Source organism: Erinaceus europaeus, chromosome 9 (genome assembly GCF_950295315.1).
Source record: "Erinaceus europaeus chromosome 9, mEriEur2.1, whole genome shotgun sequence".
In the NCBI taxonomy this organism is placed as follows: Eukaryota; Metazoa; Chordata; class Mammalia; order Eulipotyphla; family Erinaceidae; genus Erinaceus; species Erinaceus europaeus.
The window spans coordinates 35600298-35622857 of record NC_080170.1 but is presented as its reverse complement, the minus strand read 5'-3'; the positions used below and the strand labels follow the sequence as shown (position 1 = coordinate 35622857).

Here is a 22560-nt window from a genome sequence, read left to right as displayed (position 1 = left end):
TCTATTGACTTGTTTTTTTTTATACATTTATTTTCCCTTTTGTTGCCCTTATTTTTTATGCCCGCTGCACTATCGCCCAACTTGTTTTTTTAAAATAGACTTTAATCTGTAACTTATTTTGATTAGTCTCTGTTGCTGTATATTTTTTGTGACTTATTGCCTCATTTTTTTTTTTTAAATATTTATTCCCTTTTGTTGCCCTTGTTGTTTTATTGTTCTAGTTATGATTGATATCGTTGTTGTTGGATAGGACAGAGAGAAATGGAGAGAGGAGGGGAAGACAGAGAGGGGAAGAGGAAGAGAGACACCTGCAGACCTGCTTCACCGCTTGTGAAGCGACTCCCCTGCAGGTGGGGAGCCGGGGGCTCGAACTGGGATCTTTAGGCTGGTCCTTGTGCTTTGCGCCACCTGTACTTAACCCGCTGCGCTACCACCCGACTCCCCTCATTTTTTTAAAAAAAAATTTTATATTTATTTTCCCTTTTTGTTGCCCTTGTTGTTTTTTCATTGTTGTTGTAGTTGTTTGTTATTGATGTCATCGTTGTTAGGACAGAGAGAAATGGAGAGAGGAGGGGAAGACAGAGAGGGGAAGAGAAAGCTGATGCCTGCAGACCTGCTTCACTGCCTGTGACTCGACACCCATGCAGGTGGGGAGCTCAAACCGGGATCCTTATGCCAGTCCTTGCGCCACCTGTGCTTAACCCACTGCGCTACCGCCTGACTCCCTCGTTTTTTTTTTTTTTTTTTACTTGATGCCTTAAAAAACAGAAATTGAGATGGGGAGGGGGAGATAGGGAGAGAGATGAAACACCTGCAGCCCTGCTCCACTCATGAAGCTTCCACCCTGTAGATGGGGTCCGGGGGCTTAAACCGGGCTCCTTGTGCACTGTAATGTGAGTGCTTAGCCAGGTGTATCACCACCCAGCCCCTCATTGTCTCCTTTTTTCTATGGTGTTCTTAGACTTGGGTTTTTTTATTATTTTTAAACCATTCTTGACTACCTTGATAAACTGCAGTGTAGTCAGTTATCTTTAATTTTTATTGGTGACTTAATATTTATTGATTTACAGAATACTGAGATTACAGATAGATTTTCTGCACCATTTCCAACACTAGAGTTCTGTGTTTCCTTTCCCTCCATTGGAAACTTCAGCAAACATTTTTATTTTTTTATTTTATCAGAGCACTTTTCAGCTCTGGCTTATTGTGGTGCAGGGAATTGAACCTGGAACTTTGGTGCCTCAGGCTTGAAAGTCTCTTTGCATTACCATTATGCTATCAACCCCCTCCAGCAAATATTTTTACCTCTTCTAAAAATAAATCTTTAGGGCTGGGGAGACAGCCTAATGGTTATACAAATGAGTTTCATGTTTAAGATTCAGAGTTTCCAAGTTCAATCCGTATCATCATCATAAGCCAGATCTGAGCAGCGCTCTAGTAAATTTAATATGTATTTTTAAAAATTCCCCTGTGGGTGGCACACCTGGTTGAGTTCACACATTGCCATGTGCAAGAGGGTCTGCGTTCAAGCCCATGATCCCCCAACTGCAGGGGAGATGCTTCATGAGTAGTGAAGTAATTTGGTAGGAGTTTCTCTCCTATGCCTCTCAGTTTGTATCAAAAACAAAAACAATCTAAATATGGGAGTGGGGGGGAAGGCTACCAGGAGTGGTAGGTTCATAGTACAGGCCCTGAGGAACTCCACGGATAGACCTGGGGTAGTTAAAATGGAAAAAAAAAAAGTCTCTGCTGTTCATGCTCAAAACATTCCCTTCTGCAGCTTAATCAAACCTCTAAACTCTCCCAACCATCACTGAGTGCCCTCAGTCACCCCCCCCCCCTTTTTCCCCCTCATTTCAGGGTTATCTCTGGGGCTCGGTGCCAGCACTACAAATCCACAGCTCCTGGTAGCCATTTCTCCCCCCATGCCATTTTATTGACTAGGAGGGAGAGAAATTGAGAGGAGGGGGAGAAAGGGAAACACCTGCAAACCTGCTTCACAGCTTGTGAAGTGTCGTCCCCCCCCCCCCCCCCCCCGCAGGTGGGGAGCAGGGGCTTGAACCAGGATCCTTGCACTTACTATTAATGTGCACTTAACCCGTTGCACCACCTGCCTGCCCCAACCTCCCCGCCCCCATCATTCCATCATTCGTTCCTCCAGGCAACTCCTTCCTCCATTTCACCTCCTTAACATCATCATTTGTGATGTACAGCCAAGGGGCAGGTGCTAGATCTTAAATTCATTCACATACTCCGGGAGTCCTAGAGGATCAAGATTCCTTCCAGCCTTGCTGATTCATGAGGACTTTGTTCTTTGCAGGCTGGTATGAAGGAGAGAGACTCCGAGATGGCGAACGGGGCTGGTTTCCCATGGAATGTGCCAAGGAGATCACGTGTCAGGCAACCATCGATAAGAATGTGGAGAGGATGGGACGCTTGCTGGGACTGGAGACCAACGTGTAGCCTTTCTGATGGCCTCTTTCCACTGCGAGATTTGCACTATGTCATGTGGGTTGGTGGATTAGGGGCTGGGTTTGTGATTTCATTCCAACCCAGCCTACTTAATTATACAGATGGAAAAAACTTGCCTTTAAGCTTCCCAGGTAGTTATGCTCTCTTAGGAGACAGCTCTCTTAGGAGACAGCTGCTGGATTCAGTTGGTTTGTGAAACTCAGTTTGTATACAGCCATCTTACTCGCAAATGTCGTTTATGGAGTTAATAGCTGAGTGGTTCACTTCAGGGACAGGGCACCTGCACAGCCTCCTAAACCAGAGTCCGCAGTAACGGTGATGCCATGTCCTGGTTTTCTCTTCACCAAGATATCACTCTCCTGTATGTGGTTCTCCCGTGTTAGCAAGATTTTAGGTTTTTAAGGAATGCCCAGTTATGTAAGTATTTTTTCCTGCTTCGTATATATTTTAGATCTGATTTTAATGCTTCGTTGATTTCAAAAGGAACTGGTAAAGAATTTAGCTTGGTGAGCTGTTTTTCTAGACCTCTTCCCAGGAAAGGGAAATTGACACTTGAATCTTTGTCAGCTCTTTCCTCATTTGAGGAAAAGAGCCTTACTTAAACCTGTTTTTCTGTGTGTGTGTGGGGGGTGGGTGTGCCTAAAATCCATCTTGCCCAGTAACTAAGCTACTTTAAAAGCACAGAATTTACAGTTTGCACATGTGGAACCTGGGCAAGGGTCTTCTTCCTTTTAAAAAATGTTCCTAAATGAGCTGATTGACCTGAGGCTGCCTTGCCTCCAATAATGTAAGATTTAGACTGTTCCAACTCCTGCTTCCACAGGTGGATGTTGGCTAAAACAGTAACTTTATCTCAAGGAAGATAAAATTAGGTCATAACAGCCAGCATAACACCTCATTGAAACATAACACTTTGACCTTAAGACAAACCCATTCTATTTGCACTAAGGGCTTTGCCTCTAGGTTTGGAGTTTCTCTCCACTTGGGTGTCTGCAGAATTTTCTTCTGCAAGTACAAGAAAGCCACTTATAATAGTCTGTTTCAGAGAGCATAAATGAGGACTTGGAAGACCAAGAGACATGTGATCTTATGGGCAGCTAGATTCCCTCTCTACTGCATTGTCTTCCACAGAGGGATAAAACTAAGCAAAGGGTATATTCTTCAAGAACTTGGATCAATATGGGACATGTCCCAGCTACGGGGTTCCAACCACTTACTCAGACATTGAGCAGAAGTTAAAGAAGTCTAGTGTGAAAGGTGAGTGTTCTTGGCTCACACTCTGGGCCCTCCATTCCAGCATTGACCCAATGTGGGCACCAGGGTCCTTTTGCCCCAGGATCAGTTTGATCTGTATGTGCATTCCTGGTGTCAGAAGTAGGCCTGACTCTTAGTTTCTTGAGGCCTAAGCCAAAATGGGTCAGTGAAGTCAGTGAACCACTCTTAAATCTCTGGTGTCAGAGACATAGCAGAGAATCTAGAATGTAGTAATCGAATGTGATGTTTTCGTTTAAGAAGGAAGGTAAAGTTGCTGCTTGCAAAGGGATCGTTTTGTGTTACTTTAGCGAATACTTAGCAGAGGCTAAAAAGCAATTCTATGGATGCTCCTGTGCATTAATTTATGTTAAAGACTGCTAAACAATTTTGGGAGAGTGTGCATCTTTAAAACTCAAAGCCTTAATTAGCGAGCAGATTAATGCTGTTACTAAATACTGTTTTCTGGCAGGTATGTAACACACTCACGTTTAATTTCAGCCGTGAATCGCTTTTGTATGATACAGTATTGTTTTCAAACCTAGTTCAGTTTCTATGACTTGCTTCCCTGATTTGTACAATTTCAGTCAATGACCTGTGGAGAACAACAACAACAAAAAAGAAACACTCATTTTTGTCCCTATGAATTGAGGTTTTGTGTACTTTGGTGAAATATGTGAATTTATAAAGAGTTTGTATAGACTTGTTTTCTGTGCAGTTGTGATTTAGTGTGGGGTGCTTTTTATAACTATATGGTTTGCTGAAATTTTGGCCAAATCAGACCTGTATGCCCAAAGTATCTCCAGCTAACAATGAAGACATTGATCTTTCCTCATGTTTGTACCAGTTATCGTCAAATGATGGAACATTTTTAGAGGTGGGCTATGCTATTTACTTTCATAGTTTTCATAAAACTGCATCACTGAGTATCTTAAACAGGTCATGCCTCCTTAATCACCACCACTCCTAGAGCATTTTGGTCAGTTATTTAATCTTTGTGCTTTTAAAATTCCATGATTTTCTGAATCTGCGAAAAACAAAGAACGACTGTCATATTTCCATTTGATGGCTTTGAACAACACCCACTTACTCTAGCACAGATGTATTCAGTGATTCATGAATGCTGGATTCTGAAGTCTGCACCTCTGTAATTCATACTGAATAATCCTCCTCTCTACTCAAGGTACATTTTCCTAACACTCTACTTAACATAGGTGATGGAAAATCAAAACATGGTGGGGGTAGATCGCATAGTAGTTATGCAAACAGACTCTCGTGCCTGAGGCTCCAAAGTCCTAGGTGTAATACCCCGCACCACCATAAGCCAGAGCTGAGCAGTGCTCTGGAAAAAAATAAATAAAAATAAAAACATAGCTCAGCAAATATGTGACCTGCTCCTCCTAATCATTCCCGAAGAAACTAGTGGACTCCACATCCACTGAAGCTTAAAATTAAACGAGTCACTAAAAATACCAAGTACTAGGAAGGATAACTTGGAATCCTTATTATTGCTAGTGGGAATGTAAAATGGTACACCTACTTTAGAAATGAGTCCAGTTGGTGGTTTCTTATACAGTGAAACAAACTATGGGACACAACTATTAAGGAATTTGTTCACAAGAAATTAAAATAATGTATTTAGAAAGAACTGTACACACATTAGTAGCTTTATAATTGAACATAAATTCTCAAAGTTCATTAACTGGTGAATAAACAAACTGGGATATGAATTTAGTACTACTATAAAAACTAACAGACAACATGGAGATCTCAGAGCACTTATGTTAACTGAATGAAAACATGCAAAAGGTTGTATATGATTAAATTTATTTGAAGTTCTTTTTAAAAAAAAATGCAAAACTCATGACAAAAAGCAAGTCAATGGTTGTCAGTGGGCAGAAGTGAGGCAAGGGGTTAACTACAAAGGGGAACATGGGAGATTGTTAGATGACAGAAATTTTCTATCAAGATTATGAGAGTAGAAATTACAAGACTATACATCTGACAAATATTTACTGAATACACTTTGATTAATTTTGTTATTTATGAAACAATAGCAAGTTTATAATCTTAGAATGGCTTATCTGTTCACTAATACCTCAGAAAGTTCACCATTCACATGTAGATTAAGTACTAGTTTGTAACAGGGAACCAATTAACTAGTGATCTATATTTAAATTTTTTAAATGCTTTTTTCCAAGACCATCCTGATCAGCCCAGAGTAATTTTAAACTGGATAGTAAATCGGAGGGGGAGGGTGCTGAATCCAAAGACAAAATGCTTTTAGAAAGCAAACAAGGACTACCTTGAGCTTAGATGCAAGCCAATCTGTTACAATATAACATGATCAATGTGAGAATTCAGTGAGCTGAGACTGGAGTTGGGAAACACACTACATTTGAAACCTTGGCAGATACTGAGGGGATGACATCTATTCCCAGAAGTGGGAACAGTACCTGAACCAGGGCTGTCAACAGGTACTCATAGTAAGTTCCAGTAATCATTCTATGGTATTCTTTGGTTTCTTTGCATTTATAGGAAGGCACAATACATATCTGCATTTTTAGGGTACAGAAGGATGTTCTTGTTTCTTTTAGCAGTGCAGTACTACACATGGGTCAAACTGTCAGATCACAGAATAAAAGATAGAAGTAGGTCTCAATAACATCTGATAATAGTGTGTTTTAGTCAATATTTTCATGTCGTATTTAAATTAGAAAGGCTAAAATAATTATAATGTAATACTAAAGTCAGTCCATGTTTAGGGCAGTTTTAGAGTTGGATAATTGAACAGCTCACTAGCTGGTGATTTCCATCTTTCCAGTTATTTCCATTCCCCAAACAGCAAATCCCCTCACTCCTCCCATCCTAAGATGGCTGCAGCTATTCTGAGTTCCTGATGCTGAGGACAATTCCCAGGACAGCAGATTTGCAAACTACCTCCTCTAATGTCTTTTAGAGGAGCATTTCTCTGATGCCCTCTTACATATTGCTTGAATTTCCACTGGCCAAAACAGGTCTACACACTTATATATGCCTCCATGGACTAATCACACAGGGAGTAAATACATGCATGATTGGTTCAGAACATTCTGACTAACCTTTAGGAAAGAGGCTCCAAAATCCTGGGCACAAGACTGCAGAGGGGGGAAGTTTGAACAAATAAGAGGAGCATAATAATGCTAGACAACAATTCTGACAGGACTAAAACAAGTTATACTACTAGATTTCATTAATGGGATAGGTGAAATTGTACTGTGCAAAGAAGAAAATGTTAAATAAATGGACAGTTATTAAAAACTCAGGTACAGATAGAAAGCAATACATACATTTTTTTTTTTAAGAGAACCACTCTACTAGTCTATGTACTTAGCATATTTAACTCTCACAATTATTACCTGTACTTTATAACTAAGGCAGGGAAAACTAGTAACTTGCTAATAAGACATCTTATAAGGAACAGCTGAACTTGAACATAAGCAGTCAGGCTCCAGCTCCATGCTTTCAATTGCTACAATATGCTGTGCAGGGTGAAAGGGGTACAAAAATATTCTGAAGAGATTAAAAAACAGACAAAAACCCAGATAAGTCAAGGTGGAGATGCAGAAACCAACTCAAAAGTTAGCTGAAATTTACACTGTACATTTTATTAAATACTAGATTTTATTATAACAAATCAATGTTTTTGATAGAAATTTCATTTAAAAAATTTGGCTGTGCTCAAATTTATCCATGACATTTTTTTTGGAGGGGAGAAGTGCTAACCAATCCATTTTTTCTGGTTCTTTAGTCAATTATAATAGGCAAAGATTAATTTTTTATATCAAAGAAACTTAAGTGGTACAACGCTCAATTATATATAATGTATATTTAAGAGGCTACATCCAAAGGGCGGTAAGACAGAATATAGTCAGACTCTACTACTTCTTATAGTACATTTAAAATAGAGATAACATTAAGTCATGCACATTAAGACTTTACTATCTACCGAAGGTTTATTACCTTACACAGGAAAATCATTCATGTCCCAAGGTTTGGCATCTAGCCAAAATTTAAAATGATGAGAAGCAATGGTCACACTGACTTTTCAGGCCACTGTAGCAAAGCTGTCAGCTGTAATATCCATCCTGAAATCGTGGTGGAAAGTTCCTGGGAGTTGCTTTTTCCTGTGTCTTGATCAAGTCTAAAATAGCTGACAGTACTGCACAGTCTCTGGATTTAGTATCCTTCCAGTCAACAGGATGGGGACTTTCAATCTTTTCTTGCAGAAGGGTATCTAGTTCCTTTCTTAATTCCTACGATTGGAAAAACCCCATATGTTCAGCAACGGCAAATGTGAAATCAAACTTAACAAAATTTCACAAGGTACTATACAAAAGGTTGAAATATTTAATGAGCAACTAAAACTGAAGTGTGGCTATGACCAACTAGTAAAGCTAATTCTACCTTCAACTATACTGAGTGTTTAGTGATCTTTTTTTTTTTTTTTTAAAAGATGTATTCTTTTGTTGCCCTTGTTTTATTGTTGTTATTGATGTCGTCATTGTTGGATAGGACAGAGAGAAATGGAGAGAGATGGGGAAGACAGAGAGGGGGAGAGAAAGACACTGCAGACCTGCTTCACTGCCTGTGAAAGCGACTCCCCTGCAGGTGGGGAGCCGGGGGCTTGAACAGGGATCCTTACGCCGGTCGTTGAGCTCCGCACCATTTGCATTTAACCCACTGCATTACAACTCCCTAGTATGATTTATTTAACTCAAAATAACAACTTGTAAATATTGTGCATCAATCTCAACACCACTCTGCTGAAATGGAACAAGAAACCTCTGAAATAAAAGTACATGCTAGCTTATGTGAAGATTCAGAGATAAGCATGTAAAGTCACCTTAACAAGATTTGCGATTCTTGCTGGAGACTGAAAGACAATCCATTCATCAACAGCAATAGTTTCCTGATCATTATCCTTCTGGATGGAAATATCACCTCCAAAGAATAAGAGGCAGTATGGGGAGACCTCTGTGCAGTCATATAAGTATATCTGTAATAAGAGTCAAAGCAAACAACTTCAGCAGTTTCAAAGGATTAATGACACTTAATTCAATAGTGTCAGTATCAATTAGTGCTTTTGCTTCTAAATTAGCTATTATCTTGAAAGTGTAATTGCAGAGACTAATTCTGAAATTAACAAAACGATAGCTTTATGAATTCAGAGAAAATAGAATTTTTACGTTTTTGAATTCAAATAGTATATTCTTTAAAAATATTTTTAATGACAAAACAAATGTAGCTGAAATTATTTTGTCTATATATACATAATACCATTTAACATTCTAATACTTATTGTAAGGAATATATACATATATATTCCTTACAATATATATTGACATGTTGACAATATTCCTTATAAACTCTAGTCTGCCACATAATGCTAGTATTATAAGAGGGCTTTGAAAGAAAATCATAGAAACTGAACATTCTCAATTCAATTACAAAGGTTCATTATAAAAGTGGATTGAAAATATAAATTAAGGAAAGTCTCAAGTTTGAGTTATACTATCTGATTCTCTTTCTCATTGGTAAATAAACCTTAGAAAAAAGTTTTCGACTTTTTAATATAATTGTGAAAACTATAAAAATATAGTAAATAGACTAGTATCAAGATCTGATTTTTTTTTTTTTAAATTTCTGGTCATCAACAAGTCTTCACAGGCTTGAACTGACATTCAGAGATGAGAGGAGGAAAGATAATACCACACAGCACAGCACACTATCCTGGTGACCTATCCTGCCAGCCCTAAATCCATGATTATTTTCAGTATTCACTTACACTACTTGTTCTCATCTTCAGGTGATAGATAAGCCAGTTGTAGTTAAACTCTACTTGTTCCACATTAACAGATTTAGGATGAATAGCAACTAGTCCATCAGTTTTTGTGTAAACTTTTACCCTTTAAAAAAAAGGTTGAAGTATTGTTTGTTAGAAATCTAGGGGAATTCCAAACCAACCTCAAACAAAAACTTAAAAAAAAAAATAGAAGAAAACAAAAACAAATTCTACATACATAGCTTAGTTTTTCAATTTTATTTCACAAAAGAGAATTTTTCTTATATTAAGAAAGCATGGAAAAATATTAACTATCTTCCTGCAGTATAACTAAAATAACTGCCAGGGTATTTTTGGTTGTCAATAATTTCTCATTTAACATGAAATATTTTCTAGTATGCTATATAATGACTATGTAGTATACCCTATTTAATTAAATATATGGTGCTATGACATGTATAATACATATAAAATACATAATATGATGGTATAAAACTGCTATGTCCTCATCACACCAATGTTTATAATGCAGCATTCAGAAACAAGTGGGGGTAAGTAGCATAATGGCTATACAAAGAGATTCTCATGCCTGAGACTCCACAAAGTCTCCACACCACCATAAGCTAAAGCTGTGCAGTGCTCTGGTAAGCAAATTAATAAGTAAATGTTAAAAAGAAAACATTGAGAGTTACTTTTTAAAAATATTTTTAAAATATTTATTTCCTTTTGTTGCTCTTGTTTTATAAGACAGAGAGAAATGGAGAAAGGAGGGGAAGACAGGGGGAGAGAAAGACAAGACACCTGCAGACCTACTTCACCTCCTGTGAAGCGACTTCGCTGCAGGTGGGGAACTGGGGGTTCGAACTGGGATCCTTAAGCCGGTCCTTGTGCTTTGTGCCACGTGCGCTTAACCCACTGCGCTACCACCCAACACCTGAGAGTTACTTTCTTTTTACATTACTCTGGTACATGTACTGCTGGGGATTGAACTCAGGACCTCACACTTGAGAGTCCGATGCTTTATCCACTGCGCCACCTCCAGGACCACGAGAGTTACTTTCTTAAGATAAATCCCTCAGAATTATTCAGGTATGAACCCACTGGATAGTGACTACTTTAATGATTCGATACATAATTTCAGTCTATAATGCCTGCCAAAGGATGGTACTTTACACAAACCATGAGCTACCCGTGACTCAGTTTCTGTTTCGTCCCTAGAGTGAGCTCATTTAGTACATAGAAATACCACCTCCAGTTTATCACTTCAATTAGTACTGAGGCTATTGAACATGTAAGCTATACTTTATCTCTCAAACTAGTGAATTCACCAATTTTATATAAAGAACTACATTGCAAACTTAACTGCTTTATAGGAAGGGGGAAATCCTGAAAGAAAACTTACTCTAAGCAATGTCTATCCAGGCCTCTAAAGGCTGGCAGGCTTTTCTAGTATTTACACTGCTACTGTACTTTCTACTCGGTTTTTTTTGACTCAGGGTTGTGCTGTAAGGGATAGTGCTACCTACTACATAACTTGCTTTCTCTCAAATAACAGAAGAACAAATCTACAGTGTAATCCCTGTCACTACTTTTAAAAAAATGTAAGAAATTACAAGTAATTCATAATAATCTTTAATGCTTACATTTTTCTTTTTTTACCCAAATTTGGTCGAATTTTAGCAACTTTAGGATATAAACCAGCACAGATGACAGCTTTAATTATCTTCTCATTGTCTGTTGGGGGGATGGAAGAGAAAAAGGAAAGTAAAATACTGACACAGCAGACAACAGCAGTATGGTCTTTGCACTGTATCTTTGCTTTACCTGAATTTATGTTAGATTTTGGATCTTTAGGATTTCTGCTGCTTACAAATCCAGCTCCAAGAAGATGCTCAGCAAACTGCCCTTTCATGTTATGCAACATCTAGGAAGCAATGATAACAAACATAACTAGAACATTTTTCAGAGACTTACAAAGCCTATATAAGCATAGCATTATACATTTAGCTATAAGTCTTCCTGCTTTATATAAAACACTTTGCAAAAGTGTGATGTTTCACAGCAGAAGTTAATAAATTTACAAATTTTTTTTTTCAGTTACATTTTACTGGAATGCAGGCACACTCACATATTATCTACAGTTGCTTTTGCCCTATAACAACAGAGATGAGTAGTTACATCAGACCACCTGGCCTAAAAGCTTACAATATTTCTACAGGTAGTAATATTATGAAGAAAAGGCGGTTTTTGTTTTTTTTTGCCATAGGGAATAACCAATGATGTTTCAAAACTACTCCATTTTGAGAAGGGGGGTAGGGGAGACTAATATTTAAAACTGTTCTCCACTGAATGTTTTTTAAAAAAATTAAGACCGTTAAGAAAATAACCAGCATCTCTATTTCTACTATTGAGTATCTATACTTACATAATTTAACACACTGGCACAGAAGCTTATGAAGGATTGTTTTTACAAAGTATTAAAATAGTATAGAGAAGTATTGGATAAAGTTCCCTAAACTCAACAGTCAGAAATAATCATTAATAACTAAATAATATTAAATATATTTATTATGCATATTAACTGACAAATCATGAAATACCCCCCTGTAGGTGAAGACCTTATTTCTGAACCAGGGACCACCCCCAACTGGCTCTAGTTTTAGTTCAATTTAAAGACATGAAAATGAACCAAGCAATTAGATGAATCTTAAATTTTCTTAATGATAAGAGATATTAAATAAAGGATGTCAATATACTCAAGTAAGAAATTATAAAACTAAAGCTGTTTATATTCATCTGCCCTTTTGGTGAGCTGTGTGATTCTAGTTTTCCCAGCTAAGTCATCCTTTGGTTTTCATGACCATTATTTTATGTTCTTTAGGACAATGACCATTATATTCTACTCTGTCCATAATTTCAAATAGTTTTCTCTTTGCTATATGTATATATATATCCATTCCGAGCATATCATCAGTTGAATTAGCCCAGAAAGCCACCATTCCTGAATTCTTTTCGGGCAGCTTTTCATTGTCAGGCTGCATTTCAAGAGAAGCTCTGGGTAAAGTATTTCAAGTGCTTTCTTAAAAGCATGTCTTCACAATTGCATTAATATCCTGACTGGGTATAATATCAAATAACACTTTGATATAGCCATCTTTTCATACTTTGGGCTCATTTTATTCTTTATCTTTCGACAAAATGTTCTTACACACACACGTATATACATTTGATGACACTAGAAATTTCTATGTAAAGATATTTATTTATTATCTTGGTGATGAATCAGTTCTACTTTCTTGCCATAAGCTTTCTACTTGCTGTTTTTAATTCTTTTCCTTGGGAGCTGTATTTATAAGCTGATCATCTTGTTTTTCTATGGCAATCTGCTATTAAGGGTATTGTGCTCACTGTGATTCTTCAATTTGCTCTTTTAACAATAACACTATTTTAATATATTTTAATGGCTTATCTTCATCTCTGTCTTGGTAAATTCATACTCTTATTAAATGATTTCTTATTTGGAAGCAGAAGTGCTGTATTTCATTTTTTTCCCTTGTGGTATCAAATTGTCGTGACCTTTTCATTGTGTTTATGTTTAGATCTCTTGGTTAAAGTGTGAGATTTTATTTTTTTATTTCTTTATTTCCTTATACATGTCCAGCAGGAGAAAAAATAGATAGCTGAGAGTATATGTATTAGTGGAAAGTGAATATTCCTGTTCTTGCTAAAGAACAAATCATATCTTCAGTTTGGTGTAAACTCTGTGATACGCATCTGCCTTATTTATTTTTTTTTTCCTCCAGGGTTATTGCTCGGGCTCGGTGCCTGCACTACAAATCCACTGCTCCTGTAGGTCATTTTTTTCCCATTTTTGCTGCCCTTGTTGTTACTGTTATTGTTTTCAATGCTGTTGTTGTTAGATAGGACACAGAGGAATCGAGAGGAAGGAAAGACAGAGAAAGGGAGAGAAAGACAGACACCTGAAGACCTGCTTCACCACTAGTGAAGTGACCCCCCTGCAGATAGGGAGCCGAGGGCTTGAACCAGGATACTTATGCTGGTCCTTGTGCTTTGTGCTATGTGCACTTACTCACTGCACTACCTCCTGGCCCCCATTTATTGTTTACTTTCCTGTTTTAGATGTTGCTTGTGCAATGCTTTTGTACATCAACATACTGAACATAATTGATATTTTAAAAATAGATTTGAGGGTCAGTGAAAATTTCATGTTGAATCATCAAAATGGCAATTAAAGATGGGTGCAGGACCAGTTTCAAGCATTGTGCTCTGAATTTGTATTTTTTTAATCTTAATCATTATAGTTGATTTGTTTGCTAATTCATTTATTTTTTTAGACAGAAGCAGAGATGACAAAAAGGCAGAATGAGTGAAAGAAAGCACAGTACTGAAGTTACCTTCAATGTGATAGTGGCCAGGCTTAAACCTGGGTTATGCACATGGCAAAGCAGAACACTGTCCAAATAAGCTATTTCACTGGCCCACTGTAGTTGATATAATAATGATGTCTTCTACTACTTTGTATAATGATTCAACTTCCTAAGACAAACTCACATAGTTAACATTGTGCTACATATCTAACTGTACAAAATGGATACATTTATTGTTTAACAGATGAGAATCACTGAAAAACAACCATTACCTGTAGTGTGTTTGAAGACAGGAAATATTCCCAGCAATAATCTTTTTCATATCTGAAACCTCGTCGTTTAGCTTCTTCCCAGCCCTATGGGGCAAAGGCATGAAGAAAACTTTGTTGTTCCACAAGGCAATAACTTAGTCTGCTTTATTATCAATTACTGAGCAAATGAGTTCTGACAAAAGTTAAAAAATATATAGACTTCCAAATGCAGGGCTACGAGCAGCAGCATATTTGTTCCCCTCCCCTCCTGAATCAACTAGGAATACCAAAGGAGACCACCTGGGACTGAAACAAGACAGGACTAGTAGGACTACAGGAACCGACCAAATCACTGGTGAGTGCAAACACACGTGGCTGGTGACAGAGAGGAAGGAGTCTAGGGAGAGACTAAGTGGCTGGTAACAGTCGGCGGTTTATCAGTTGAGACACCACCTCCAGTCTGTTCCACCAACAAGGGGACAACTGAAGGGAGGAGAGGACTCCCCAGAGACTCACCAAGTGCAACTCTGAGTCTCCATTGCTACTGCCCTCAGAATCTGGAGCAGCGGCAGGGAGGGACACCAGGAACAGAGATCTAACCAGGAAACTCAGGAGAAGCCCTATACCTTGGTGGCATAGCTGTGGGGCTGTGAAAGTCTCTTTGCATAACCACTGGCCTATCTCTGCCATACCCTGCCTTATCTCTTGGTCAGGAATCAGTGATTAAGCTAAGAAGCCTACTTATAGTTTAGAAGCCCTCAGGCTCCCATAGCCTACAGAGAAGAAAAACAAACAAAAAAAAGTAGGAAGATGGATCAGAAAATAAAACCCAACAATATGCTGTCTACAGGAAACCCACCTAACTCCACAAGACAAACACAGACTTAAAGTGAAAGGATGGAAAACTATCATACAAGCCAATGGCCCACAAAAAAGGGCAGAAACAGCTATTCTCATATCTGACACGATAGACTTTAAAATAGATAAGATTAAAAAAGATAGGAATGGACACTACTTAATGCTCAGAGGATCAAACAAGAGGACTTAACAATTATTAACATCTATGCACCCAATGAGAAGCCATCAAAATACATCAAACATCTACTGCAAGAGCTACAGCAATATATTAACAGCAACACAAACATAGTAGGGGACTTCAACACCCCACTCTCTCAACTTGGTAGGTCATCCAGGCAGAAAATCAATAAAGACATAAGGGAGCTAAATGAAGAGATAGATAAACTAGAACTATTGGACATTTTCAGAGTCATTCATACCAAGAAACTGGAATACACATTTTACTCAAATTCACATGGGTCATTCTCAAGGATAGACCACATGTTAGGCCACAAAGACAGCATCAGCAAATTCAAGAGCACTGAAATCATCCCAAGCATCTTCTCAGACCACAGTGGAATTAAACTAACACTTAACAATCAACAAAAGATTAGTAATAGCCCCAAAATGTGGAAGCTCAACAGTACACTTCTTAACAACCTATGGGTCAAAGAGGAAATCAAGGAAGAAATCAAAATGTTTCGAGACTTCAATGAAAATGAAGACACAAGCTATCAAAATATTTGGGACACAGCTAAGGCAGTACTGAGTGGGAAGTTCATAGCTATATAAGCACACATTAGGAAACAAGAAAAAGCACAAATAAACAGCCTGATTGCACATCTTAAAGACCTAGAAGAAGAAGAACAAAGGAACCCTAAAGCAACCAGAAGGACAGAAATCACTAAAGTTAGGGCAGAAATAAATAACACTGAGAATAAGAAAACCATACAAAAGATCAATGCAAGTAAATGTTGGTTCTTCGAAAGAGTAAACAAAATTGACAAACCTTTAGCCAGACTCACAAAACAAAAAAGGGAGAAGACCCAAATAAATCAGATACTAAATGAAAGAGGAGATTAACACAACAGACACCACAGAAATTCAAAATATCATGCGAGGTTTCTATGAACAACTATATGCCACCAAGCTAGAGAACCTGGAAGAAATGGATGATTTCCTAGATACCTACCAACTTCTAAAACTAAGTAAAGAGGAAGTGGATAACATGAACAAGCCCATCACAGCCAATGAAATTGAAACAGTTATCAAAAATCTCCCCAAAAATAAAAGTCCTGGACCAGATGGTTTTACAAATGAATTCTACAAAACCTTCAAAGAAGAACTAATACCTTTACTTTTAAAAGTCTTCCAGAAGATTGAAGACACTGGAATACTCCCTGCCAGCTTCTATGAAGCCAACATCACTCTTTTTGATACCAAAAGCAGACAGGGACACAACCAAAAAAGAAAACTACAGACCAACATCTCTGATGAACATAGATGCTAAAATATTGAACAAAATTCTAGCCAACCGGATACAGCATTATATCAAAAAGATTGTTCATCATGACCAAAGGGGTTTATCCCAGGCATGCAAGGTTGGTTTAATATACGTAAATCAATCAATGTGATCCACCACATCAACAAAAGCAAGACCAAAAACCACATGGTCATATCAATAGATGCAGAGAAAGCCTTTGACAAAATACTACATCCCTTTATGATCAAAACACTACCAAAAAAAAAAAAAAATGGGAATAGATGGAAAATTCCTGAAGATAGTGGAGTCTAAATATAGCAAACCTACAGTCAACATCATACTCAATGGTGAAAAACTGGAAGCATTTCCACTCAGATCAGGTACTAGACAGGGATGCCCACTATCACCATTACTATTCAACATAGTGCTGGAAGTTCTTGCCATAGCAGTCAGGCAGGAGCAAGGAATTCAAGGGATACAGATTGGAAGAGAAGAAGTCAAATTCTCCCTATTTGCAGATGACATGATAGTATAAACAGAAAAACCTAAGGAATCCAGCAAGAAGCTTTTGGAAATCATCAGGAAATACAGTAAGGTGTCAGGCTACAAAATTAACATTCAAAAGTCATTGGCATTCCTCTATGCAAACACTAAGCTAGAAGAAACTGAAATCCAGAAATCAATTCCTTTTACTATAGCAACTAAAACAATAAAATATCTAGGAGTAAACCTAACCAAAGAAGTGAAAGACTTGTATACTGAAAATTATGAGTCACTACTCAAGGAAACTGAAAAAGACACAAAGAAGTAGAAAGATATTCCATGTTCATAGGTTGGTAGAATTAACATTATCAAACTGAATATACTACCCAGAGCCATATACAAATTTAATGCTATCCCCATCAAAATCCCAAGCACTTTTTGGAAAATAGAAAAAATGCTACAAATGTTTATCTGGAACCAGAAAAGACCTAGAATTGCCAAAATAATCTTGAGAAAAAAGAACAGAACCAGAGGTATCACACTCCCAGATCTCAAATTGTATTATAGGGCCACTGTCATCAAAACTGCTTGGTACTGGAACATGAATAGACATACTGACCAGTGAAATAGAATTGAGAGCCCAGAAGTGAGCCCCCACACCTATGGACATATAATCTTTGACAAAGGGGCTCAGACTATTAAATGGGGAAAGCAGAATCTCTTCAACAAATGGTGTTGGAAACAATGGGTTGAAACATGCAGAAGAATGACCCTGTATTTCACCAAATACAAAAGTAAATTCCAAATGGATCAAGGACTTGGATGTTAGACCACAAACTATCAGATACCGAGAAGAAAATATTGGCAGAACTCTTTTCCGCATAAATTTTAAAGACATCTTCAAGGAAAAAAATCCAATTACAATGAAGACTAAGGGAAGCATAAACCTTTAGGACTACATCAAATTAAAAATCACAGCAAAAGAAACCACTACCCAAAACAAGAGACCCCTCACAGAATGGGAGAAGATCTTTACATGCCATACATCAGACAAGAGTTTAATAACCAACATATATAAAGAGCTTGCCAAACTCAACAAGACAACAAATAACCCCATCCAAAAATGGGGGAAGGATATGGACAGAATATTCACCACAGAAGAGATCCAAAAGGCTGAGAAACACATGAAAAAAAGCTCCAAATCTCTGATTGTCAGAGAAATGCAAATAAAGACAATGAGATATCATTTCACTCCTGTAAGAATGTCATACATCAGAAAAGGGAACAGCAGCAAATGCTGGAGAGGGTGTGGGGTCAAAGGAACTCTCTTACACTGCTGGTGGGAATGTCAATTGGTCCAGCCTCTGTGGAGAACAGTCTGGAGAACTCTCAGAAGGCTAGAAATGGACCTACACTATGACCCTGCAATTCCTCTCCTGGGGATATATCCTAAGGAACCCAACATATCCATCCAAAAAGATCTGTGTACACACATGTTCTTGGCAGCACAATTTGTAATAGCCAAAACCTGGAAGCAACCCAGGTGTCCAACAACAGATGAGTGGCTGAGCAAGTTGTGGTATATATACACAATGGAATACTACTCGGCTGTAAAAAATGGTGACTTCACCGTTTTCAGCCGATCTTGGATGGACCTTGAAAAATTCATGTTATGTGAAATAAGTCAGAAACAGAAGGATGAATATGGGATGATCTCACTCTCAGGCAGAAGTTGAAAAACAAGATCAGAAAAGAAAATACAAGTAGAACCTGAAATGGAATTGGTGTATCGCACCAAAGTAAAAGACTTTGGGGTGGGTGGGTGGGGAGAATACAGGTCTAAGAAGGATTCAGAGGACCTAGTGGGTGTTATATTGTTATATGGGAAACTGGGGGATGTTATGCATGTACAAACTATTGTACTTACTGTTGAACGTAAAACATTAATTCCCCAATAATAAAAAAAAATTTAAAAAAAAGCATTGCTACAGAAAAAAAAAATAATGTACTTTTTTTTTTTTTCAAATTCACCTAAAATTTGTTCTTGGTACCTTATCCCTAATACTTGTGATGAAACTAATACTATGATAAAAATAGATCTATTCACCAGCTTTCACTGAAGAAACTGTCATAGTCAGAACAGTTTTACTGTTATTATTATCATTATTTTACCTCAAATGCATTCACGACTGTTAGGTGGTCACTTTTTGTATCCTTTGCCAATTCCTTTCTTCTTGCATCTGCAATCTTTTCTTTTCCCTTAAAAAAAAAATGTAGACAACTGAATTTATACTATACTATGTAATAGAAAATGTCATTCTAACAAAGAGTAAATATAGCTAAGCCACAACTATTTGGTGCATGTAAAAATGCCACTCTTGGAGTCAGGTGGTAGCACAATGGGTTAAGCACAGGTGGTGCAAAGCGCGAGGATTGGTGTAAGGATCTGGGTTCCAGTCCCCGGCTCCCCGCCTGCAGGGGAGTTGCTTCACAGGTGGTGAAGCAGGTCTGCAGCTGTCTATCACCACCCCACCCCCCGCTATCTTCCCCATCTCTCTCCATTTCACTGTCCTAGCCAACAACAACAACATCAACAACAACAACAATAATAACTACAACAATAAAACAACAAGGGCAACAAAAGGGAATAAATAAATATATTTTTTTCAATGCCAATCTTGAGGGTGGGTTGAGGAAAGAGGAGTCATTCTTACCAGTGGAATGACAAAGGGATCTTTGAAGCTGAGACTAGCAGCAATGGTGAGTACTGGGTCTAAGCAACAGAACAGGGCTCCAAAAAGAATCATTTTCCCAATATGTGGCTCAACTGGCAATCGTGCTAAGTGGACACCAAGAGGGGTCAATTCTTCTTGCTTATCCAAAGCATTCTGCAAATTAGGAGCTCATGTTAAAACAAACATTGTAAAAAGCACTGCATTTAAAGTTATTGTAGTCTGTAAAGGTCACCCCCTCAATCTTCTGCCCAAATTTTCAAATAATGCTCAGCTTTAATTTTTCCTATAAGTTGAGGCCAGCAGTAGTTAGAAACTTGAAAATAAAAATCAACATTAATTCAAAACTGCACTATTAGGAGAAAACTAGCACAACATTAGCAAACTTTCAACCAGAGAAGGAAAATAACCCAACAAAGAATAGTAATTCTAGGCAAAACAAACAAAGCGGGATTTTCTAATAGTTTAGAAGGCATGAGATAAGAAGGCAAAGAGGTAAGGACATAATGATGGTGGAAAAAGACCTAAGTTGGGGGTGATAATGTTTTGCAGACATTGTCACAGATGAGAAACTGTGTCCATGTGTCAGCAATTGTACTAGAATCCACTAGTCCCCTCCCCAAAGTTTAAAAAAAAAAAAAAGAGAGAGATAGACATATGTCAAATGCTGATATATGAGGGTTGAACTACAGGGGTGATTTCTGCTCTGACTGTAATTTGGTTCAATCTCCCTGAGCACAGCTAGAAAAGTTGTTCAGTGACATTAAGGAATTAACAAAAGAATTTCAGGAGTTACAAGTGTGATAGACTTGAAGAATGACAGAAGTTCAGAGGGAGCCCTGTGTTAGGGGTTTCTTTCCCTGATAACATTAATGAGGCATATATGATATGAATGACAAAAACATTCATAACCTAAGTGTGTCAAAATAGGACACAGCCTTCTACTAAATATTCATAAAGCAAGTGATTTTACTATTACAATTCTTTCAAGGAAAAAATAATGGCAAACCTAAAATTAGCAAATTAGGTTTTAGGGATGAAAGTAACATGTAAAAAAAAAAAAATCAATGTAATTTAGTGGATTATAAGTTAAACAAAAAGAATAGTAGTCTTGTTAGAAGCAGAAAATGTATTTGAAAAAACTATTCATGTGTGCTAAAAATCTGAGTAAACTAAGAACAGAATCTTCTTTAATTTGTTAGCATTTCTACACAAAACGTTCAAGAAATGTTTTATGAGTTGAACACAGGAATGTATACTAACATACCTCTCCTACTCAATGGGGGTTCTAGCTGATTGTGAAGGAATAAATAAAACTACAGATATTGACTGTGCAGGAAAAAAAATCTACATATGGCTATTAGAACAATCAATTACATTTCTAGTATGTTATAATGGTGTTAGTTCTATAAAATTAATTTAGATACAAATCTCAACCAAAACGCCGAGATTCTAAAATGTATTTGGAAATAATAAACCATCCATTAGCAAGGTTTATTATAAAGTTATAGTAATTAGATTAACGTAAGAATACTTTAGTCATAAGAACAGGTAGAATTAACCATATTAATTTTAAGAATACAACTGAATGAAGCCTGGGAGGTGGCCTAGTGGTAGAGCTCTACAATTGCAAAAGAGCATGGAATCCTGAGTTCAATTCTAGGCTGCATATGACAGACGAACTGGGTTCAAGCCTTGCCCCACCTACATGGGGAAAAGTTGAAGAGCAGTGAAGTGGCTGCAGGTCTGTCTGTTTGCATTCATGTGTGCTTGCTCCCACTCCCCCCCCCCCGTTCCCATCTCTATTCAAAATAGTATTTTAGAAAGTATGATAAAAAATTTGGCCTGAGAAATCATACGGCAACCATTGCTGTGTGTCCCATTTATAAAATATAATAAAAATTATTGTACAGATATTTATCAGGTGTACAAAAAAAACCTAAATGCAAAGGAAAAAAATGGTGTGGAAAGAGGTCAAGGGCCAGGCAATATGGCATCTGATTGAGTGTACAGATTACCATGTGTAAGGACCCAGGCTCAAGCCACCATGCCCACCTGCAAGGTAAAGCTTTACAAACGGTGGAATAGTGTGGCAGGTGTCTTTCTCTCACTCACTATCCCCCTTCTCTCCAATTTCTCTGTCCTATCAAAGTTAAAAAGAGATCAGCATAAAAACATCATGAAGATACTATTACATTACTTTCTAACGCATATTTCATAATCTAAATTTAAAAAGCGAACAGTGAATCAAATTTAGCATGGATCAGTTTTATGGTTAGCTGGCTTACATGCTCTTCACACTAAGTTAAAAGTTTTAAGGAAAACCAAAAGTTACCAATTCCATCAGATGTCTTATAGAGAGTGACACTGCTTCATTTGATGGTGGATCCATTAACCTACCCAGAAAATGGGCAATCCCACCTAGCCGTAAAATCTGGAGGGAGACAAATAAAAATATATTGGAACTACAGTTTAGTTCTGCTTATATCACTAAAGTATCAAATTCACACACGATTTAATATATATACATATATATATTTAAAGGTTGGTTTCCTGCCTTCTATCAGCAACAGTGGTTAAAACTTAATGAACACTACCAATTTATCTTCAGGGGGAAAAAAGGCTGTTTCAAAATATATAAGATGCTGAAATATTAAGTAGTTTATAACAAGGCATAACATCTTAAGATACAGTAACAACAGCTAACACGGACTTAAGACTTTTTTATGAAGCTAAAAATCTGCCCAATTTAATAGAACTTTTGTTTCCCAGGGAGGAAAAGAAAGTACATGGGAGCAGGTTAGTTTTCATGTTTTTTTTTTAATAGAAAAAAGTAATG

The 22560-nt window shown here is 37.5% G+C and overlaps 2 protein-coding genes across 2 annotated transcripts in view; one reads left to right on the top strand and one right to left on the bottom strand.

The window, feature by feature from the left end:
- The window catches only part of ARHGEF26 (Rho guanine nucleotide exchange factor 26), a 141113-nt gene extending 136683 nt beyond the window's left edge, over positions 1–4430 (top strand). Inside the window, exon 14 of the mRNA XM_007521091.3 lies at positions 2321–4430. Coding sequence (XP_007521153.2) covers positions 2321–2463 — 143 coding nt within the window. The 3' untranslated portion in view covers positions 2464–4430. The remainder of the gene's footprint in view (positions 1–2320) is intronic.
- Positions 4431–7344: 2914 nt separating this feature from the next.
- The window catches only part of DHX36 (DEAH-box helicase 36), a 42891-nt gene continuing 27675 nt past the window's right edge, over positions 7345–22560 (bottom strand). Inside the window, exons 17-25 of the mRNA XM_007521088.3 lie at positions 22057–22155; positions 19704–19877; positions 19162–19248; positions 14208–14291; positions 11372–11471; positions 11191–11281; positions 9551–9671; positions 8609–8761; positions 7345–8018 (exon numbers count right to left, since the gene is read on the bottom strand). Of these exons, the coding sequence (XP_007521150.1) occupies positions 7833–8018; positions 8609–8761; positions 9551–9671; positions 11191–11281; positions 11372–11471; positions 14208–14291; positions 19162–19248; positions 19704–19877; positions 22057–22155 (1095 nt within the window). The 3' untranslated portion in view covers positions 7345–7832. The remainder of the gene's footprint in view (positions 8019–8608; positions 8762–9550; positions 9672–11190; positions 11282–11371; positions 11472–14207; positions 14292–19161; positions 19249–19703; positions 19878–22056; positions 22156–22560) is intronic.